A 23,870-nucleotide genomic window follows, 5' to 3' on the forward strand; every position below is an offset into this window, starting at 1 on the left:
TATATATATATATATATATATATATATATATATATATATATATATATATATATACATGGGTGTGGGTGTGGGTCTGAATGTATACATGTACATTTGTGTATGGAGGTATGGAGTTCAGTGGTTCTCTTCAAATGTTATTCTTCAGGTGTTACCTGCCTTGTTTTTGGCCTGGAGACTGTCTTTTGTGCTGTCACTGCTGGCCAGTGAGTCTCAGGGATCTACCTGTCTCTACATACACTACCACGCCTGCCTCTTTCTCTTGGTTTGGGTTCTAGGGACCAAACTGGGGATCTTATGCTTGTGTTGTTTAAATTCTGATTTGTAGTTTTCATTGATTATCCACTGAATACTGGTCAGAGGCATCATTTCCTCACTGTCTGTTGAGGACAGCTAGAATGTATTCACAACCTAGTACCTTGTCTTCTCCAGGATGAGTCACTCAAGAGAGGGAGAGAGGCAAGAACATTTAAGACAGAAGCTGTCCTCTTTTTATAATCTAATGACTCAAGTGACTCCCATCATGCCAACAGGATGCTATTGGTCCCAAGGACCAATCTTGGAGCAGTGTAAGAGGAGACCCCATAATGGAACAAATGCTAGAAGGTGGATCATGGAGGTTATTTGACATACAGATGTCGTGCATGGTTTTCTACTCTGTTTTGTCAGTAAGACTGTGGAGATCCATTTCACTCATTCCATTTCACCTGAGTGTCTCTGAGAAAACTGTCCTCCTCTTGTTTTGTTTAGACTCTCTGCAGGTTCCCAATAACCACCATGTGCTGTGTCCCAACCCTCTTCCGGCTGCTTGTACAAGAGGATCTGACAAGGTACAGCCTCTGCTTGGCACTTACAGTGTCCTCATATGAGGACTCACGTGGACATCCACCTTTCAGTCCAACTCTTCTTCCTGTTTCTTAGTATTTGTCTTCCTGGGAGTTGCTTTACCTCTGTCTCTTTCTACATCTTCATGTGTCTCTCTTTGTCCCTGTCTGTTGTGTTTCATACACACTCCCACATATCTTACATTAAGCTTTTAAACATAATTTTATGGATCCTCAGAATTCATACCCAGAGAAAACTGAAAAGAGTTAAGGCAATCCAGAATTTTAACACTTGAGGTAAACTGTGTCACCACCATATACCACACTCCCAGGCTAGTTCCTTCACATTTTCTGTGACTTGTGTCACAGAGATTGTTGGAGTTCCACTAACCATCTATAGAATAGGGTTGATAGCTAAGGATTTTTCATTTGCTTAGACTAACAAGCTCACTCACTCCATCTCCCAACCCAAATTAACCCAAGCCAGCCATTCCTAGGAATCTGCCTTGGGATACTGAAATGAAGCTGACAACACTGTGGATGACTCTTATCCTGGGTAAATACCAACAACATCCACTAGTTGGGCTGGACTATTTGCAGGGATATTGGGTGAACCCCTCCCCACTCCCATCTTTCAGTAACTTACTGATCCCAACCATGTCTCCCACATCTATCCTCTCCCAAGGTAATGTCTTCCTTAATCATACTCTCTGGCCATTAAATACTACAAAGAAGGGAATACTTGCATGATTTTAAATATATTCCTCTGAATATAAGAATCCATCCCATTTGTTACTTTCTTGTAAATATTTCCACACTGTTATTTTATCTGGAAGTGGTCCCTGGGTAATTCTTTAAGACCCATTAGATGCTGCTTAGTAATACTAAGTAATTGAATCAGTGCAATACAACTAGGAGAAGAAAATAATCCAAACTGTGTTTATATTTTGTGTAATTTTTGAACTGACAGACAGGTTTCTATTTATTTAATATCTCTGGAAATTATATACCCAGTCTTCACAATTGGGGAATTCTTAGAAGGCTATTTTTATCTATTAAAAATTTTTATTGATTTATTACTTTCAATCAGATCATTGCCTCTATGGATTTTATCAGTCAGTTTATTTTTAGGTAGATTAATTTGGACAATCCATTGTTGTGCCCAGACCTAGCATATGAATCTGATTGTACCCAAATTTGGATAGGATTGACTTGCCACTGTGGGCCATAGCTGCAGAAAGAGGTTGGATCACTTGGAGCTGACTATGGGACAGAAGGGAGCTTACCTTCTAGTGACTGCAGGGCTCCGGACCTCTAACAATGCTGGGGATGATGGTAGGTAGGAATGTTCATGACATAGATGGCCTTGTCTCCCTGCTTGAGAAAGGTACAAGTTCCAATGCCTGAGGCACTGTTTGACGGGTGGAGAGGCCCTCAACCCTGATGTGAGGGACAAGTGGAAGAGCCAGACAGGCCTGGAGCTCCATGAAGGCTACGGACAATCAGAAACAGTGAGTTGGTGTCTCAGGCCACATCATCAGAGCCCTCAGCCCATCATAGAGGATCACTGACCTGAAGCAGTTCCTTGCCTCGCCCTGACACCTGTCAAAAACTGCCCTGACTCTAGGGCACTAAATCGGGTGAGGGAATGCTATTAGCCATACCTCCTTTTGGTTTTAAGGGAGTCACAGGTAACTTCCCATACACCGTGGCCCTGCAAAGCAGCTTTACTCATGTTGTCCATGATTACTCTTTTTGTAGCTATGACAAACTATCTGGCAGAAACCAAGAGGTCTATCATCACACCCATGTTCAGACTGGTCTCCCTTTCACAGAGACACAGTGCCCTCTAGAGGATTCTAAATTCAATCCAGTTGACAATAAAGATTCATAATTCCTAAGAGTCATAAGAGCAATTCATAATTGCTCAAGGAAGCTGTCACCCCAGAATAGCCCACGATGTCATTTTTAGTAAAATCTTAAGCAACGGAACCCTATAGCCATCTTGGCAAGATGCAGACGTGAGTGAATCTTTGAGCTAAATGACACAATTTAGGTCTCCACCCATGAACAGCACGGGTGCCTCGTGAAGGATTGTTGGCCATGGAAAAGACGATAAAAAAAAAATTAAGGGAAAGGAAAGAAAGGGTATGAACGTGAGGGAAAGAAAGACAGAAGAAGAAAGAGGATGAAGGAGAACCAGATGGCAGGTGAAAGCAAGCGTGGACCAGGAAACAAGAGGATGAGCCTCCCTTTGGTTGACACTGGTTTCTCTCCAGGTCGTCATCTGTGGCAACTCAAGAGACTCGACCATCAAGTCTGGATCTATGGGGAAAGCAAGCCCACCTTACGATGTGCAGGTAGGCAGCCTCTGCTGACAGTGCACAGAGCAATCTATGTTCTGGGGGATACAGGGTGGGCTCTTGGGTACTGTCACTGTATAAAGGATGCTCAGATGCCATGCTATGACCCCTCTTTCAGATTGTAGATGAGGAGGGCAATGTCCTGCCTCCAGGAAAAGAGGGAAATATTGCTGTCCGAATCAAGCCTACCAGACCCTTCTGTTTCTTCAACTGCTATCTGGTAAGCTGGAGGGGACAGCCGTGAGGAGTCACAGAAATCACTGCATGCCAAACCCTGAGAAGCATTCTTTGTAACTATCCATGGTGCAACCCTTGTAGTAACTGCATTAAGTTGGTTGCTAATGTTACTGATCAGGGACACTGCTGCTAATAAGGAAGGTACAAAAGTGGAATGGCTTATCCAGTGTCACATAACTTATATGCAATGTCCTACCCTTAGACAAGAATGTGTTGAGAACACAAACACATGGCAGTTTCATCGTGATTAAAACAGATAGGAAATGTTAAGTTCAAGAAAGCAAAGGTTTTTACCAAAGAGCCAGCTATAAGGTGATGTCAGAACAAGTTTTCAAGATGTTTCTTTTGGTTTGAGGGTTGAACTTGTATCTTTGGATTTCAGTTCAAGGTTCCAAAATAAATTAGTAATTATCTATCCTCTAGACGTACTTTGGCTGGAATCTTGTCATATTCTTTTCTGTAAAACTCTCAAACCTGGATGTGTATTTGAAACACCCTGGTTGCTTCAACTATTCCTGAGGCCTACACACCACTTAAACCAAATCAACTAAATTTTGGAGTGATGAGGGTCAGGCCCCTTTATAATTCAAAAGAGCATCCAAGGATTAAGAGCTACTTATCACAGAGATACCACATAGCTCATATACTCAGCTGACTGAATGTGCATTTTACAATCAACTTGTCAAGACCCGGGAAAACCTGTGTTAGTAATTTGTTGTATTTTGCATTGTCTATATAAATCAACCCAGAAGAGGCTGACTTTCCACTCATTCTTTCTAATTTTCTTACACTAATTAATTGTGTGTGTGGGAGGGGGGTACATGCATGTGCCAGAACATGTGTGGGGAGGTCAAAGGACAGCTTAGGGAAGTCAGTTCTCTGCTTTTACCATGTGGGTTTGTGAATCGAGCCCAGATGGTCAGACTTGAAAGCAAGCACTCTCCGCCCCACCGGACCCTACACTCTCCGCCCCACCGGGCCCTACACTCTCCGCCCCACCGGACCCTACTCGTTCTTTCCATTTGTTTATATCTGCTTTCATGTTCTGTAAACTAGTAAGAGCTCCAGGCCTCTACCTTATAGACTATTGCTAAGATCCACATTTAAGATATTCATTAATTGTCTAGCTTTTTCTCAAATGTATTTTCGAATTTAGATAAAGTTTACTTGTTTAAAAACAACATGCACCTATGGCAAGTGTACAGTCCAGTGACTTCTGAAAATGTCTGTCCCTATGTGGTCACCTCTGACGTTAAGACATGAACACTGCCCTAACCTTTCACTGCTCCATGAGATCCTTTACATTCAATCCTCTTTACCTCAGAAGCAACTGGTAAATTGCCATTACTATATAGTAATTTTGTTTTCTTTTTAAAATCTATACATGGAATCATAAAAAAATCCATTTTTTTTGTATCTTAGACTCAGGATAATTTATTTGCCAGTCAGCCATTTTTTTTGGTATGCATTAGGAAGTTTTTCTTTCTATTAAATAGTAACATTTTTTTATATAGAATTTTTGGAATTGGGCTGCAGAGTTAGCTTTGTGAGTAAAGCTTGAGGACCTGAGTTTGAGTCCTCAGAACCTACCTAAAGCTCCACACAGTAGCACGAGTGTCTGAAATCCCAGTTCCTAAGAGGAGATGGGGACAAGAGAATCCCTGGATGCTCATGGGCCAGCTAGTCTGGTGCATGCAGTGTAAATAAACAACAAAAGACCCATCTAGAACAAAGTCAGGAAGGACTGACACCCGAAACTGTTTCTGACCTCCACTAATGGCATTTGTTCACATTCACACACACACACACACACACACCAACGCACATGTGCATGTGTACACACACACACACTCACCAATGCACATGTGCACGCACACACACACACACACACAAGTAATCTTAGAATCATATCTTGACTGTTTTCTTGACTCTCACTGGGGTTTCAAGCCACTTACTTTCTGTTTTCTAGTCTCAGTGTTCTTGCTTACCTAGCACCAGTTGCCCTTGTGTGCACCCTCCTGCATTCACCTCTCCTAAGGATGCTCACGAGTGGGTGCTCTACATTTCACCTGGCCGCTCTCATTTAATGAAAAGAAAGGAGGGAAGTAATAAGTCTACAGGACTGCAGCCTCCTGTGCTTTAGGAAATTCTGGAGAGCTTAACCCTTGAGAACAAACAGAGTACCTGTTGAAGGGTGGCTGACCCCTGGTGTGTTCCCCAGTCAGGGACTGGCCTCGGTGGTTGCTCCCAAGTGATCCTCCATGGACTTCCCTCGTCTTCTAGGACAATCCCGAAAAGACAGCAGCATCAGAGCAAGGAGACTTTTACATCACTGGGGACCGAGCACATATGGACGAGGATGGCTACTTTTGGTTCTTGGGGAGAAATGATGATGTCATCAACTCTTCAAGGTCAGGTTAGCTCTTCCTCTCCTTGAGCACCCATGGGGGAAGGGAAGCCAGGTGAAGAAGTTTGTTTGTCTCTTCCAGCTACCGGATCGGGCCTGTTGAAGTAGAGAGTGCACTTGCAGAGCATCCCGCTGTCCTGGAGTCTGCTGTGGTCAGCAGCCCAGACCCCATCCGGGGAGAGGTAAGCCTTCGGGCAAGAACAGAACCTCATTGTTTCCCACTTATTAGCACCCAAAGGAACAAGGTGAATGCGGAATGGTAGATCCCTCCTTTGGTCTAAGCCTGCACCCCCAAAACCACAAAGCTGAAATTCCATCTTCAGTCACACATTCCTTCTGATTAACCTCCTTTAGAATTGTAAGTACACTCTAGAAAGACAAGGTAGGAAATTAGTTTTACTTGGACAGCAGAAAATCCCAGCAATCCAAACACAGTCTGAACACAGTCTGGCACATAATAGGTGCTCAATAAATGTTTAACGGTAATCATAGAATGAGATAGCTCTTCTTAAAAGCCAGATTTGTCTGAACACAAAATGATAGTGAGCTCACACCTTTGGGAAGTATGCAAAGAAAAAGTTAGCAAAAGTTTGGGAAATATGCAGAGTTTAGTGTTGGTGTAGACCTGCAACCAAGTGGCCTTTTAAGATCTTCCATTGCTATCAGAAAGTATTTTTTACTTTATTTTGAGGTTATAATATAATGACAACATTTTTCCTTTCTTTTCCCTTCCTCTAACTCTCCCATATACCCCCTCTTGCCCCCTTTCAAATTCATGACCTCTTCTATCATTGTTATTACATGTATATATGTACATACGTTATATATATATATTCCTAAGTATAACCTGCTCGGTCTGTATAGTGCTATTAATTGTATATATGTTTTGAGGACTGACTGTTTGGTGTTGGATAACCCATGGGTGTGCTCTTCCTTAGGGAAGATTATTTCTCCCATGCACCTCATTCCCCAGTTACCTATAATTCTTTGTGGAGTGTTGATTTTCCCCTGTCTACACTGGCATGTCTATTGGTATTGTCCTTGTTTGGTTCATGTTGAGACAGTCAGGTTGGTGAGACTTTATGGGTGACATTATTAGGAGACTAGGTATTTTTGAAATGCACTGATTTGTGTGTGTGTGTGTGAGAGAGAGAGAGAGAGAGAGAGAGAGAGAGAGAGAGAGAGAGAGAGAGAATAAATACAGCACATGTGTTGTGTAGAGGTCAGAGGATAACTTGCAAGAGTAAAATCATGTAGGATCCATATAATGAGCTCAGGTCGTCAGGCTCAGCCTCAAACACATTTACCCTCTGATCCATCTCAACAGCCTAGGAATTGTGTTCTGAACAGTTGTTCCCTCTTTATCAGGAGGCAAAATCCAGGAGAAACCTGGGCAGACAGAGCCATGGCACAGAACGCCCCTTGGCATGACTGAAACAGAAATTATATAGCACCATGTTTGCTGATGGGAAACTTACATGCAGCACTCTCCAAAGACCAGGGGCCCTTGAATGGGGCTGTATTTTTTTCAGTTCCACAGGAACAGCCCCCCCTCCTCTATCCTCCTGCAGAAAAGCCAGGAAGTAAACAGCTATTGTCATTGGGAAGGTACTTCCTCCAGTGTCTTTGCATCTTATGGGAATCAGTGTTGACTTCTAATTGTAAGTATGGCACGGAAGATGAGGCTCCAGAATGACTACATAAAAGCCAATGCTTCAGTACTTCAGTATGAACAGGCAGGAAGCAGGAAAAAGAGTGTTGTTTATGTCACTGTCTGTGCTTGAGGATCTAGTAGCACCCTCATGTTTACGTTTAAGTAGGCATAAAAGCACAAGGCTAGCTTGAGGAGAAAAACATCATAACCAAATCACTTCTGCGGTTCTCTCACTGCAGGTGGTGAAGGCGTTTATAGTCCTTTCTCCAGCCTATGCATCTCATGACCCAGAAGCCCTGACCAGGGAACTCCAGGAGCATGTGAAGACAGTGACTGCTCCATATAAGTACCCCAGGAAGGTAAACACCCAGGGTCCTAAGACATAAGCTGGGGGACCAGATGGATCCCTGCTCCCTGGCCTGGCCTCCTGGGCCAGTCTCTGCCCTGAAGATGCACATACGCCAGTTGATACTTCAACCTTATTTGCTCCAAACACTAACAGTTTTAACTGTTTTGACATGGGGAAAACCCTAAATTGTGGGAGCTTTTCAAAGAAGTAGTAGAAGTATCAAGTCAAGACAACAGTCCCTCTGAGAAATGATTGTTTTTCTAAGTGTGATTGTATGTGTTTGTTTGGTCTCCAGGTGGCTTTTATTTCAGAACTGCCAAAGACGGTTTCTGGAAAGATCCTAAGGAGTAAATTGAGAAACCAAGAGTGGGGGAGATGAAATGCAACCCAAGAGAGATGCTGTGATGCACTGAAGGTTCTGAAGGAGAAGGAAGTGGGGCAGGCCAGCTCCTCCTTGGAGTACTATCCCTTCAAAGTATAGGCATCAAAGATGGTCATCTTCCAAATGGGCGTTTTGGGATAATGCTGGAAAATGTAAGAGCATCCCTGGTTCAGAGCTCACAGACACTGCCCAGTCCAGCAAATGCCCTACAGCTTAACTTCCCTCTCTGAAGACATCCTCAGCATTGCTTTTACTAAGAGAACTCTGTTGTTCCTGGGACAGACCAATTAGCACAGCCTCAGGGCATCCTTGGTCTCAGTACACCAGTGGGAATGAAGGTGACCCTTTGGATGAAGTCATTTGGCAACAGCATCTGGGTCCTCACATTGATCATACCCTTCCATTTAGAAATCACACTTTTGGGACTCCGCTATAAAGAAAAGATTCAAAATGCAGAAAATATTTGAGATACAAACATATTCAGTGAGATAGTGTTTAAAACTGAAAACACACACAACTGCCAAAGCAATAGAGAAATAATTAAATCAGTCAACTAATGTAATGATTGAAGAACTTAGCCATAGCCTGCATCCTGGGTGGGGGAGGGGGAACTTAAGCTACACTGGAAAGCTGCTGTGAGGAAATACTAGTGAAGTGACTGCTCCCATTCCTTAGACACTTGCCATCTCCCAGGTTTTCTTAAGAAGTAGAAACATCTAATTTAATGAGCAAGTTATTTTGAGGGCAATCTTTTCTTCTGGGCCTGGGAGGTGGTACTAATCATAAAGTACCTCCTGGGTAAGCATGAACACCCAGTTTTCAGATCCCTGATAGCTATGTAAAAGCCATCTGTGGTTATGCACATCTGTAACCTCAACCTTAGCGGGAGAGGAAGACAAGAAGATCCTGAGAGCTTGGTGGCTAGCCAGCCTAGCCAATCAGTAAGCTATGTGCTCATTGAGAAGCCCCATTTTTTTATTGGTTATTTTATTTATTTACATTTCAAATGCTGTCCTGCTTCCTGGTCTCCCCTCCACACGCACCCCTCCCATTCCCTCTTCCCTTTGCCTCTAAGAGGGTGCTCCCCACCCACCCATCCACTCTTGCCTCACTACTCTAGCATTCCCCTTTGCTGGGGCAACAAGCCTCCATAGGACCAAGCACCTCCCTCCCATTGATGCCAGATGAGGCAGTCCTCTGCTACATATGTAACAGGAGCCATGGACCCACCTATTTATACTCTTTGGTTGGTGGTCTAGTCCCTGGGAGCTCTGAGGGGTCTGGTTACTTGATATTGTTGTTCTTCCTATATGGTTGTGTAAGGCCCCCGAAACAAAAGGAAGACCTCGCCCAGGTCCCGAAATGAAACGGCACCCCAAAAATCTCACAGGAAACTGTTCTTGATGCAAAATCGCACGAGGTTTATTCAATCGTCTAGCGGAGGCCGAACTCCTAACTCACACAAGAGCTGAAGAGTTCAACCCTTTGTCCTAACAGTAGTGGGTTTTTGAAGGTAAAACTACAGGAGGTGGGGGGGGGGGAGGGGTAGAAGTGAATTACAACTTTTTCTCTGGGTGGAGCTAGCCTTGGTAGGATCACAAGAGAATTACAGCTCTTCTTCAGAGGAGTTATCTTTAGTAAACATTCCACAGGGGATGGGAAGGTAACACTTGGCTTCATTAATTGGCAAAGGGGTCATACGCTATCTTTTGGTGCACATTCCTGGTCCCCACCTGGTTTCATTTATTGGCAAAGGGGTCATAAGTTATCTTTTGGTGCACATTCCTGGTCCCAAACATGGAGAGATGGGTGCCTGGCTGGGGCAATTGCTGATAATTTCCTAGCTAGCTGTAGGCAGAGGGACAGAAGGCTCCCTGCCGGTCTTTGAGAACAAAGACTCTTTACTAGTCACATTTCTAATGATCTGGGGAACAGGTTTTGGGGAGTGTTAAAGCTGGGGCTCCACAGTAGCGATCCCCTTCAGTGCCTTCAGTCCTTCCCTGTCTCTTCCACTGGGGTCTCCAGCCTCAGTCTAATGGTTAGCCGTGAGTAGTGTCTGCATCTGTCTTGGTCAGGTGCTGAGACGCCCCAAAAGTTAAGGTGATGAACAATAATGGAAAACAGGAACATTGACCTCTGGCCCTGACATGCACGTGCACATCCATGGATATAGGCACTCCTCTGTGTGTTTGTGTGTGTGTGTGTGTGTGTGTGTGTGTGAAGTTGCTGTGAAGAAGCTATATTCACATAACAGCTCCCTAAAAGAAACAATCTTCCAAAATCACTTCCATGCCTCATGTCTAACTCTCTGTTCACAAATTGTTCCTCAGTCCTTGAGTAGTAAATATCCCAGGGGGCAGTATCAAGAAGCCATGCTTTTCTAGACCCTGAATCTAGAAGGTGTAGCTCTGGATGGATGAGACTAACCACAAAAGGGAGAAGCTAGTGGAGACACAAAGCAATGCCTGTGACCTCTACCCAAATCCCAGCATTTCTCCTCACTGGTTAATATGTATTTATTGAGTACCTGCTCAGAGTTGGAGCCTGTGAAATGATAGCAAGCAAAGTCAACCTGCAGGAGTCTGCTAAGGCTACTACAGGCAATTCCCAGGATGGGTTGGCTCCAACAGCAAAGATCTGTTTCCTCGGTTTCAGGGATAACTGTAACATCAAAGTGCTGGTAAGTCAGCTCAAGTGTTTCTTTTGTCCTGTGCCTCTAGGCTCTTCTCCCATACCAGCAAAGGATACATATATACTTACTTCTCAACCTCCTCCTTGTTTAAGGACACTTGTCACTTCCTGCTACACAAGGGCATTTGGATGCTCATGGCTTGTAGCCTTCCAGCAGCCATGAAGAACTAGGTCTACCTGAAAGGGGGGCTGGAAATGATAAAGGACAGGGTATGAGAGAAGGATGAAGCCAAGACAAAGGTTCTGATCTTCAAAGTTTAATATTCAGCTCTGTGTTTATATTGGGAGAGCCCACAGACCCATCCTTTGTTTCAGCTTCATTGAGTTGCAAAGCAAGCTCAGCAGGCAGGCAGTCAATTTCTCCAAGCTTCTGTGGGAAATTGCAAATGCAGTGAGGCCAGACAACTCCAGCTAGTTCTTAAAACCATTGTGGCAAGCACTCAAGGTTTGTTTAGACTACTCAAGGCTAGGGGAAGGGCGCAATTCCCCCTTTTTTTGTTTTTGTTTTTTTTTAAAGATGAGATGGATACGGCCACAAAATTTACTTGTTTTCCATAATCCCAGTTAGAATAAAGAGTGGCCAGGCAACTATAAGACCCCCAACTCAATGTGTTTTCTTTAAGAAACCCCTAGAAACAAAGTTCAGCATAGAATTCTTTGTTCTTTCACCTTCAGCCTGAGATACCAGTGACCACTAAAACTGGCTCATTGACCTACCCTGGCACCTGACTCATTGTGTAAGGGACTAAGAATGTTTACCAATGATAAGCCTGTAACCCTTCCATAAGGGATGAGCTGTAATACATAATCCCCACTTTTACTATGTTTACTCAGTTTCCCCTTTCTGTGTGTTTTTTTCCAAAAAACAAACAAACAAACAAAAAAAACCAAAACAACAAAACAAAACAAAAAACCCTAACTGCAACTGCGTGGTCGAACTCCTCTGCCCCTGTGCAGGTTATGAGCTCGGCCTCAGCATACTGATATTGGATTAAACCTTATGCATTTTGCATCAAGAATGGTTTCTCTTTGGAATGAGTTATTGGGGCATTGGCTCATCCCAGGACTTGAGCGAGGGTCTCCCCGGTATGGGGGTCTTTCAGTTGGGGGATCATCCTGGACTTTGCGGCCACCCCAATTCTCAGAGATCCTTCTTGGAGGTAAGAATCTGTCTTTGTCTGCTGGCTGTGTGTGAATTTGGTATTTTTGGTTTGCAGTCGTCTGTGCTCATGAGAGCAATGAACTCCTTGTCCAGGACAGAAGGGAGGGTTATCGACAGACACGTCCAGGGATAGCCAGCTGCCACCCAGGGAGACGTCCCAGGAGGCCTGAAGGAACTTCAGGGACACCTGGAGATTTCCAATCTGGGTGCTGAGTTGGAACCTGAAATCCCTCCTGGAGAGGAGAGATTTTTGTGCCCACTTGGCCATCTGTTCGGGGCCAATGTCTGGCAGGAGGCAGGTCCTGGCCTCAGTGTCGGAAGTCCCCCCCCCCCCCCGCAGGAAGCAGGCCCTGGATTTGTAGTCTTTGTGTGTGTGTGTTCTGTCTGTCTCTGTGTACATGACTAAGACGATGAGACAGACTGTGACAACCCCTCTAGTTTGACTCTTAACCATTGGACTGAAGTTAGGACCAAAATCGCACTGTGACCCATGGAAGAGAAAAAAAAAAAAAGATAAGTATCAATTGGTCTTTGGAGCACTGCCCTATAATAGGGAGTTTAGTGTGACTGGAGAAGCCCTGTTGGGAGCTGATTGTAAACGCTGCTCTTAAAGGGACCAGCAGCTTCTCAAATTCTTTGGCGGAGCGAGGGGCTGCAGCAAGCAGGCAGGAGGAGGCAGGAGGAGGGCTCGGCCCTTCACTGCCCCTCCTTCTTTTTCTCCTTGGGATGAGGCTGGGCCCTGTGTGGCACCACTGTGCCACCAGCAGCTCCTGGTTGTACAAGGTGGCAGCTGAGCAGCAAGTGGGAGGTGGACCCCCTGCGGGTACACAGAGTGCAGCTGCCCAACCTTTAACCCCTACAGTACTGGCCATTTTCCTCTGTTGATTTTTATAACTGGAAAACTAATCACCCTCCATTTTCAGAAAATCCTGCTAGCCTGACAGGGTTGGTGGAGTCTCTGATGTACTCTCACCATCCACATGGAGTGACTGTCAGCAGCTTTTACAGGTTCTCTTTACTACTGAGGAGAGGGAAAGGAAATAACAGACGTTTATTTGGTTATAGAATGCTTTCTTATTTTTATTTATTTATTTTTTTGTTCCATTTCCTGCTGTACTGAGTATTTTTACTTAAACAGTATTGACAGGTTCCTACAATTGTCTAAAACCTTTATCTGGCTTGCAAGCCAGATCTTCAGGCTTCCATTTTTGCAGCCACACTGAACCACACACCTGGTTTCCATAGTGATAGTGTGTAATTTCTGATTATTAGATTATGCCCAGATTTTAGTTTTCAAAACAATTTTCAAAACTCTGGTGGTTTTGAGATGTAAAGAGGTGCTATGGTGGTCATGCAAGTAATATGTAATATGAATCAATACACAGAACTCTCTCGGATTCACTTTGTGTGTGTTAGTGCTCTGAAAATAGCAATATTAAATTGTCCCCAGAATAACCATGCAGGCTTCAACTCAGTTTTAAGACAAGTTCTACTTCTATGCCGGGTACTTAACTTATGGTTAAACACAGCCTGCATTCAAAGTAACCTGAAAAACAGGTCTTTGAGAGTGGCTTCCTTTTAGGTTTGGTAGTAGTGAGAGGAAATGGACAGTGGGAGTAGATATTTATTCTTTAGGGTTTTTTGTTTGTTTGTTTTGTTTTTTGCATTTTTCATGGATGCCCTACTATGTGTAGTTGTCATAGTAGGTGGAAGATGATAAATATGTTTTATCTGCTACTAATGTGATAGTAACCTAAATAGCAAACCCCAACTTTTCCTGTCCCTCCATTTCTCTCAGAAATGCAGTTTGGACTTTCATTCTGGAAACAATGAAATCGCATGGAGGTTTTCTAGATGTTAGGTAGACCCAAATAAAAGCTCTCAGAGTCCTCTTTGGGTAAATATAAGACTTCTTGAAGCTACAACCTTTTAGAGCATGTTTCATCTGCATTTTTACTACTTTGAACTGAATTTGAGAAGACTGATGTCAGCCTGCCGGGTACTGTAATTCATTCTATCCTATTATATTATATGTCCAGTAGGACAGTGAAGTGTTCCCTTGCAGACTTGTCCTCCAGTTTCAGTTTCTTCTACTTTTATTAATAACCACTGCAAATCAGTGCAAGGGCTTTTCTGGTAATTACAGCACTTTGTTAAAAGTTTGCAATTTTGTCAGTCATTAGTACCTTTCTGTGAAGAAACCTTACTAAGTTAACCATTACTGACTGAGTGGGATGTGAATGGGATGTTAGAAATGCCATGTGAATTGAAGTTCTGTATTCATTATAGATATGGCCCTTATTTAAAACAGTGAAGTCCATATTCAGACTAGGAATGAAAGTAAGGTATTTCTCAGTTTGTGCAAAAGTGGAGCTTTACTTTGTTTGAAAAGCAGGAAAAGTATAGCAATCTGTAATTTTACCTTAAATGGACAAGCCTGGGCATCACAAGTACTTCCAGGCTTCCCTGGGGTATACCAAGACATGGCGTTCAATTTTGCTTTTCTGTGGTTGTGAGTATAGATGATGGAATTGAGGCTTGACGGTGTGATGGCTGCTGACAAAAAGCGAGAACTCCCATTCCTGAGGGACTTGAGACTGAGGAACAGGTTTCATCTCCCTTCATGCCTTGTTTTGTTTCCTCTGTCCAAGTTGACTATCGATGTTCTTGGTTGTTTGGTTTAAGTTGGTGCTCTGAAGCTGAATCTCAGTGCCCTTTACTCTCAATTGTCAAATTTTGACAAAACGTGCCATTTTCTTTGGTAAGAGAAAAAGTTATAGCAGCTAGAAGGGTTGCAGGATTTGGTTAAGGAGGCAGAGAAAGTGTTTCATAAGTGGGAGACTGAGGAAGAGAAGAAAGAGAGAGAGAGAGAGAGAGAGAGAGAGAGAGAGAGAGAGAGAGAGAGAGAGAGATGGGAGGCAGAAGAAAGAACAGGAGGAATTGTAGTCAAGAGACAAATTTGACTAGAATCTTGGCAGCACTGGTAGAAAGAGAGAGAGAGGCAACAGAAGACCAATGTGCTTAACAGAATTAGGTGAGATGGGGTACTGAGCCTCAGCTAAAAAGACTCAGCTGTGTCAGACTGAAGTTACTTATTTGAGAAGCCAGAAAAAGGACTGTAACTCAGATCCCCACTCCAACTACACCAAGGCAAGTAAGAAAATTCTTGGACACCACTGGCTTCTGCAGGTTTTGGATACCTGGGTTTGCGACCTTAGCTGCCCTGTTGTACCCCTAACCAAGGAAGGAGAGGTGTTTGTGTGGACTCCAGATCACCAGAAAACCTTTTTTTTTTTTTAAAAAAAAAAAAAAAAAAAAAAAAAAAAAAAAAAAAAAAGGAGGCCAATGGCTTACCTATCCAAAAAGTTAGACCCTGTTGCCAGTGGGTGGCCTTCTTGCTTGAAAGCTATTGCTGCCATAGCTCTACTTGTCAAGGATGCTGATAAGCTCACTCTGGGGCAGCAAATAACTGTAGTGGCACCCCATGCTCTCAAAAGTATTACCTGACTGCCCCCTGACCGATGGATGACAAACACTCGTATGACACATTATCAGAGCCTTTTGTTGACTGAATGAGTGACCTTTGCTCCCCGTGTTATCCTCAATCCCGATAGATACCCTACTGCCTGAGATTGATGACTTCTCACTGTACTGACATTCTGGCAGAAGACCTGAAATGATCTGAAGGATCAGCCTTGGCCTGGGAGTCTGAGCTGGTACATGGATGACAGTAACTTCTTGGTTAAAGGTAAGCGGAAGGCAGGGGCAGCAGTGGTGGACAGAAAGCAAGTGATCTAGGCCAGCAGCCTCCCTGAAGGGACGTCGGCCCAGAAAGCCAAACTTGTAGCTTTGATACAAGCTCTACGAATGGCAAAGGCGAAATCTATCAACATTTACACTGACAGTGGGTATGCTTTTGCCACTGCACGGAGCAGTATACAGACAAAATGGGCTGTTGACATCTGCAGAGAAAGACATAAGATGTTGTGGCTAAAGGGAATCAGGTGACAAACCTAACCAACTGCCAAGCAGGCAGCCCAGAGTGTTAACCTTCTGCCTGTAGCAGTAAAGTCCAAAACCTCAGGACCTGATCGGCAGTACACTCTGAAAGACTGGCAAGGTAGACCAGTTCTCTAGGATCCCAGAGGGGACTTGCTAAACTCAGAAGGGAAGGAGATTCTACCCTACAAAAAGAACTAAAATACGTCCAACAGATGCATCGTTCAACCCACCTAAGAGTTAAACATCTGCAGAGACTGGTTAAAACATCCCCTTATCATGTTCTAAGATCAACAGGAATGGCTGACTCGGTGGTCAAACTTGTGTGCCTTGCCAGCTGGTTAATGCTAATCCTCCTGGAATGCCTACTGAGAGAAGACTCTTAACAAAGATGGAAGGTAGCATATGTAAGGGAACTAAAACAAGTTGAGCAATTTTTTTGTTAGCAGGTCTAGTTATAATGCCATGGGGGGAAGCAGTTATAATTTTTATTTTTCCCTCATAATCCTTATCTATAACAACTGGATAGATCTGTAATCCTTTTATAATAATGTTACTTCAGCCTAAAAGTAATCCCCAGGTCCTTGGAGGCAAGGGCCCAAAATGTCCTGTAGGCAGTGTCTGAATCCCTATTTCTGGGGTCAGTACTGCGTGGGTGGTAGAACTGAGGTCCCATCTTGCACTTCTTGGGGTTGCTCTGATAAGTTCAGGAATGGATTGTTGGCAACAGCTTCATGGCTCCAAAAGCTGTCTGTTGTGGCTGCCTTGGAGTCTGAGGCTGACTCCTCCTCCCCAAGGAACAAGTAAGACAATAAAGGCCTCTATAGGGGCTAGTCAGGATTGCCAAGACAAAAGGAATGCCACCCAAGCCTCGGATGAGGCTGTTCTGAGCTTTGCAGTAACTCAAATGTAAGCGTTTCTTGAGGCCTGGCTCAATGATTATTACCCTTTTTGGAGAGAGGACAGATTCCAGGGGAGTGATTCTCTTGCCTGCCTGTCTTTCTTTCTTTCTTTCTTTCTTTCTTTCTTTCTTTCTTTCTTTCTTTCTTTCTTTCTTTCTTTCTTTCTTTCTTTCCTTCTTTTTGACAGTCTTTCTTAAAATGGTTTATGCCCCCATACTTAAAACATTTCTTATCACCTCAGTGCTATGAAAGCAGTGTTTGTACTACAGTCCCCTGCAAGACAGCAGCTATAGGCAGACCCTGATTGTATGAGGGTCCAATTTCTGTACAAAGATGAATGTAAATTCTCAATGAGATCTCCTTTCCAATATTGGGGTGTTAAATTTGCTTCTACCACTGCATCCAATAAAGCTTGTGTAAAAGGGTCAGCAAGCCTATACTGTATTACAGCTGTTTTCATCTCTACTTGCTTGATTTTTCTTAATTACAAATATGTGTGAGTTAAAAATCCTGAGCCTGTGATCAAAGTGCAAACTGTAGCCAATGAAACACTGGCAGTTTAACTATAATTTTTAAGTTTTTTTTTTATTTTTTGTAATTTTAGAGTGTAACTATAATTTTGGAAAACAAAACTCAACCTCTAACAAACAATCTAGTCTCTCTAAAAACCACCAAGTGAATAACACTCATGCTACAAAGTTTTTTTGGCTGCCAGTTCTTGCACATGAACGTATGATGGTGCAGCCACCAATACTTCAAAGAGACACTGTTGTAAATCCTAGTCTAATTTTTAGGATAAGAATTACATAATATTATCCCAATTTAGAAGTATCTTTATAGACCTGTTTTCCTGGTTTGGCTCATGCCACGTGTTATTGTTTAAAATGACTCTAACCCTGAGTTACCAGTTTTAAGCTAAATTTTTGTTACCAATGTTACAAATTTTTAATCATATCCAATAACTCATTAGCCAATAACCTATAACCAAGACATGCAGAGAATATTTACACAGATAAAACCAATCAGAAACAAACATGGAATGAGTGGCCACACATATATCTTTAGACCAAACAAAATTTTCTTATCTTTTCTAGCTACAATTTCAAGAGAAAAAGCACCTTGTCATTTGCTGAACCCAATAAACACAATTGTAGAGAGTTTTCTAGGAAAAATCAGCTACCAGCTTACTTCGCAATAGATGTTGAAAAACTGTTGGCCCCTTTAAAAACAGTTTTTACAATCAGCTTCTGGCAGGGCTTGTCTAGTTATGGTAGACTCTTAAACACAGGTGGTGGGCTCCAAAGGCCAATTGAGACTGCCTTTTAAATAAGTGAAACTAAATCAAGGGGCAGATAACCAGCGGAGAAAGCTTTAACCATTTTTTTTTTTCTTTTCAACATGAAATACAGAACAACAATCATTCAAACAATGAAACAAAAACAGACATAAATTGACACATGTGGACAGATTGGTGTACCAAGGACAGACAATAGACAGAGAAGAGAACTTGATGTCCCAAAGGGACCTAAATATGACCTGAAATAAGGCTATCTCCAGTAGGAGCTAGAGAGGAGGCTGAACATCTCTCTATTTCCTCCTGTTCCTAGGAGAACTCTGAAATAGCTTTCTTTTTCTTTTGCTAAGGCGTTCCCGGACAGGGAACAACTGTTTTTTTGAAACCTTATTCTCTCATGTCATTTGTATCTTTACCATTCCTACTTCTGGGAACCATTCGCAACATAAATCTACTTGTGCTAAGTTTTCTAACATCTGTTTTTTCAGTCCTGCTCCTCTCACCTGATGCAGCTATTGGCTGTGGACAAATGCCTATATAGAATTCCCCTGTCCCAATTGTGCTGTCATCCCTAGGTGAATTTGCCATCCAGTCAATACCTGTTCAGCCTAGCTGTATCCTCTTAATATGCCTCCTGAAACAACAGCCAACAAAAAATAAACTTTATAACTAGCACTAGCATTAATGCTGTCCATTGCTTACCATGCAGGGCACTGTTGCTTTTGTTCTGTTTTTTTGTGGAGCTTCACCCAAGACAGAGTTTCTCAGTGGGTCCCCTGTTTTCAGTCCCCTCATTCGGGTGTCACCTGTAGCTGTCCCATGGCAATGGAGAACTGGTTCTACCTGAAAGGTGGGCTGGAAATGAAAAAGGACGGGTGTGAAGTAAGGATGAAGCTAAGGCAAAGGTTCTGATCAAGGTGGCTCAAAAAATTTAATATTCAGCACTGTGTTAATATAGGGAGAGCCCCTTTGTTTCAGCTTCATTGAGTTGCAAAGCAAATTCAGTGGGCAGTCAATTCCTCAAAGCTCCTGTAGGAAATTGCAAATGCAGTGAGGCCAGACATCTCCAGCTAGGTCTTAAACCATCGTGGCAAGCACTCAAGGTTTGTATAACCTACTCAAGGCCGGGGAAAGGACACAATGTTTTATTACTTCTTTAAAGATTTTGACTTTAACTAAGGGGTTGGGGGTTGCAAGCTCCTGGGACTTCCTGATCCACAGAGTAAAAGCAAAGTCAGTCTGGGTGACTTGATGAAACCCTGTCTCAAAATAAGTCAGTAAAAAGAAGGGGTTGGAGATGCAACCAATGGTAGAGCATTTGCCTAGCATGTGTAAGGCCCTGAATTCAACCCCAATAACAAGAAGTAAGACCACAAGAAAGAGAGCAACAAAGGCCCCACTTCCAAATCCACTAGCCACATTCTAAGGTTCTAGGAACTAGTATTTTAACAACAAAAAAATTCAATCCATAATACTGCTTACCAAAGTTTAGTTTAGTGAATAGGCTGATATTATTTATCATGGAGCAATAGCAATAAAGATATGACTGTGATAAATGCCACAGTGACTGACAGGCCTAGGGAACTTAGGTGATAGCAGTTTGTATAAGAAGTCTCCATTGAAGTTTAGGAGATGGTCTACCAGTTAAAGTGTTTGCTGTATAAGCATGAGGACCAGAGCTCAGATCCCCAGAGATGCGTGTCAATACTCCGTGAGTATGGTAGCACAACCCTGGAAGGCAGAGATTGGAGCTCTCCAGAGCAAGCTGACTAAAGAGAGCAGACATCAGCTCTGGGGTTTGACTGTGGTGTGATCCTGTCTCCATGAAAAAGATGAAAGAACAATGGGGGATGGTTTCTGGCATGAAATCCAGGCCTCCATATACATATGCAACCCCTGCTTCCCACTGTGTGCATGCATAACCTCATACAAATACATACATACACCCCCAGTCATGCATATGTACCCACAAATGTACAAAGCATGAATACATGCATGCAGATACACCCATGAGAGAGGGGACAGGGAGAGATGTCTCTAGTAAGCTGGGATTGATAGAAGCATGGACAAAGATAAAGAGACAATGAAGCAGGCTGTTTTAAAGGCCTCATGGGGAGGCAGAGGTGAGCAGATTACTGCTGGGAACCCTTCACATTCAGGTAGAGCCAGTCACACCCACATAATTCCCAGGGCTTCAACCTCTGTCCTCATGTGAGCAGACATGATAACATCCTACTTTATGGACTAATAGGCCTATGGGTTATTGAAATCCATACAACTGTTATCTCCCAGAGCTGAATCCAGCCATTGCTTCACATTCATGAATAATTCAATAATTTAATATAAATTAAATAATAAATTAATTTTAAAATTAATTTAATAATTAAACTAAAATTAATTTAATTTATATGTTGGGTCTTTGCATACATTGGAAATTTTTTCAAATGCACCTTTACAAAATAAAATCCTAAAGCAATGTAAAATACCATATTTATTAAAGAAATGTATTTTTCTTTTGTCTTTCTATGTAGCCTGGCCTGGCTTTGTATTCTAGAGCCTCCTATATAAAGCTTATGAGTGCTGGAACTACAGGAATGTGCCACCATTGGTTTAATTAATTCATTTTTATTGTGTAAGTTATCTAAGAATTTCAGACAATGCATTTGGTCACATCTACTTCCGTCTCCAGATTCCTCAGAGATCCACCCTTCTTTCTGCCCACCCAACATTGTGCCCATGAGGTCTGATTTCTGTGGTCCATATAGCTGTGGGTGTGCTATTCACTGGAGTGCTATATCAACCTGCAGAGTGACCATGCCCATGAGGAGAACTGACTCTCATCCCTCATCAGCTTTCAGTTTCCAGTAGCTCCTCAGCTAAGGGTGGAACTTCATGCCCACCTTCCTCCCATTCCCACCTCCACCTCCACCTCCACTCCATGTTGAGTCTAGCTTGAATCTTACCCAAGTCTGCTTCATGCTGTCCCAACTATTGTGTGTTCATATGTGCAGCTGCCCTGTTGTATCTGAAAAACAGTTTCCTTGTCATCCATAGCTCTGGCTCTTACCATCTTTTACCGTCTTTTGTGAAGATCCCTGAGCCTCCAAAGGAAGGAGTGTAGGATAGGTGCCCCATTTGGGAATAAGTACTCCACCATCTCTTTTTCTCTGCACCTTGAATAGTTGGGTGTCTATGTTCACCACACCGTCTACTGCAAAAGCAGTTTCTCTGAGGGTTAGCAGATGCACCAATCAACAGGTACAGAGATCAATCATTAGAAGTAAATTCAATGCTATGTTCCATTAGCAGAATAATAGTAGTAGATTCTCCCTAGGCCCTATGACATGTCTAGCCATGGGTTCTTGACCCCATAGTAGTGGCAGGTATAGATTCCATCTTGTATAGCAGGTCTTAAATCCTATCACAAAGTGGTTGGTTACTCCCTTGACGTTTATGCTCTGTTGCACCAGTGGGGAGGTTTTGCAAGGCCAATCATTATTGTAGCTCATGGGGTTAACAGATGACAAAGGTAGTGGTTATTTTTCTTGGTGAGGACGAAGCTTCAAGATCAGTACTAGCTTGATTTCTCCATGCTCTATGACATGTGGTGTTGAGTCATAGCCACAAGAACCTGTGGCTTTAGGGTACGTACTTACAATCAAGTTCTGGAAGGTAACAAAGAACAATGCCAATAGCCTATAAAGTTGGCACATCGATGAGACCCCCCCTGGCCAACAAGCCAAAAGAGGAGCCTATTTCTGGAAATGGGCTTTTTATTTTCTAGCCAGTGGTTTCTCATAGGGCCACTGCTAACCTGTTATATATATATGTATATTTTAGGAAGTATGTATAGTACTAAGGTCTTCAGTGTTAGTTATCCTGCTCTGTATTCCATCCTCTATCCCACCCCCCACATTCCCCTATCCAATTTAACCCTTCCTGTTCCTTTATTCTCTTCCTCTCTTGATATCACTGCATCTTCTCTCCCTTACTATGAAAATCTCCCTCCATGAACCCTTACTAGTTTCCTTACCTATATTGTTTTTACCAATTAAGCAAATACATCTGGAGATTCAAAACTGATACAGAACCAAGAGAAAATGTGGCATTTGTCTTCTTGGGTCTGGATAACCTCACCCAGAATGATTGTTTGTTGATCATTGTAAACTGATTCATTTACATGCAAATTTTGTAATTTCATTTCCTTTAAAAAAAAATTTGGTGAGAAAGACATCTGGGGAAAAAGAATGTAGATAGATCTCTCCAAATGAATGAAGGATGTGAAAATGCTTGTATCCCATGTAAACGCTCATTAAAAGTGACTTCAGCTGAGGAGTTCAATAATCAAGTAGATAGGATGGCCCGTTCTGTGGACAGTCAGCCCCATTCCCCAGCCATTCCTGTCATTGCCCAATGAGCCCATGAACAAAGTGGCCATGGTGGCAGAGACGAAGATTAAGCATAGCCTTGACAACATGGACTTCCACTCACCCAGGCTTACCTGGCTAAAGCTTCTGAATGCCAAATTTGCTAACAGAAGAGACCCACACCTAGCACCAGATATGGCACCATTCCCTGGGCTAACTAACCAGCAACCTAGTGGCAGGTTTACTACACTGGACTACTTCCTCTGTGGAAAAGACAACACTTTGTCTTACTTACTGAAATAGATACTTATTCTAGTTATTAATTTGCCTTTCCTGAACGTAATGCCAGAACATGGATTTGCAGAATGCTTTATTAACCACCATGCTATTTCTTCTAACCAAGGAACTCATTTGACACCAAGAGAAGTGTGACAGTGGGCCTGCAATCATGGAATCCACTGGTCTTACAATGTTTCCCACCATCAAAAAGCAGCTGGTTGGAAAGAGAGATGGAATGACCTTTTGAAACTATAGACACAGCCCCAACTAGTTGGCAGCAGCCTGGAAGGCAGGAGCAGGGTTCCCAGAAGACACTATATGCTTTGAATCAGCATCCTATGTACGGACAGTTTCTCCCATAACAAGGATCCACAGGTCCAAGAACCATTGACCTATCTTTTTATTTTATTTTATTTTATTCTAAGAAGACAAATAATTGTGTGTGTGCTTACATGAATGCGTATGATTTTGACTACTGTTCCCTGGACTGTGCCCCCTCCAACCTTCCCCAGGCATGGGATCATCAGGAGTGATCCTCAGACCCTGAGTCTGTACTGGGGTTTGGATTAGATTCAAGATGTCCCTTCCAAATCTATTCCAAACTGCACTGCCTTCAATTCATCAGTTGTTTACAGCGATTAATGTATTTTGTATTTTTTGTTTATTTGTGATTTAGAGAAGTAAATAACATGAACTTGAGTAATTAAATTTTAAAGAAGGACTACTTTAACTTCAATCAAAATTTAAATATCTCACCTCTCCAGAAGCTACTGAGTTTGACTGTTCTGAATTGTTTGCTTGCTTCTTTGTTTATTTTGCTATGCCAAGGATCAAACCCAGGATCTCACAAATGCTAGACACATGTTCCACCCCTGAGTGCATGCCCAGGAGTCATGAAATGTACCACACAAGTGTCATTCTCAACATCTTTATGGCTAGATGTTTGATAGGTGCCGTTGAGTT

General features: G+C 42.8%; 2 protein-coding genes across 3 annotated transcripts in view; both read left to right on the forward strand.

Annotated features, from left to right (window-relative positions):
• The window catches only part of Acsm5 (acyl-CoA synthetase medium chain family member 5), a 19,913-nt gene extending 11,138 nt beyond the window's left edge, over positions 1-8,775 (forward strand). Inside the window, exons 7-14 of the mRNA XM_021200429.2 lie at positions 748-827; positions 2,209-2,332; positions 3,101-3,181; positions 3,303-3,404; positions 5,705-5,832; positions 5,911-6,010; positions 7,722-7,841; positions 8,127-8,775. Coding sequence (XP_021056088.1) covers positions 748-827; positions 2,209-2,332; positions 3,101-3,181; positions 3,303-3,404; positions 5,705-5,832; positions 5,911-6,010; positions 7,722-7,841; positions 8,127-8,210 — 819 coding nt within the window. The 3' untranslated portion in view covers positions 8,211-8,775. The remainder of the gene's footprint in view (positions 1-747; positions 828-2,208; positions 2,333-3,100; positions 3,182-3,302; positions 3,405-5,704; positions 5,833-5,910; positions 6,011-7,721; positions 7,842-8,126) is intronic.
• Positions 8,776-15,679: 6,904 nt separating this feature from the next.
• The window catches only part of Acsm2b (acyl-CoA synthetase medium chain family member 2B), a 54,392-nt gene continuing 46,201 nt past the window's right edge, over positions 15,680-23,870 (forward strand). Inside the window, exon 1 of one of the 2 annotated variants that reach the window (XM_029540755.1) lies at positions 15,680-15,814. In XM_029540755.1, the coding sequence (XP_029396615.1) occupies positions 15,787-15,814 (28 nt within the window). In that variant the 5' untranslated portion in view covers positions 15,680-15,786. The remainder of the gene's footprint in view (positions 15,815-23,870) is intronic. The other variant, XM_029540750.1, reaches the window with a different exon arrangement.

Source organism: Mus pahari, chromosome 1 (genome assembly GCF_900095145.1).
Source record: "Mus pahari chromosome 1, PAHARI_EIJ_v1.1, whole genome shotgun sequence".
Lineage (NCBI taxonomy): Eukaryota > Metazoa > Chordata > Mammalia > Rodentia > Muridae > Mus > Mus pahari.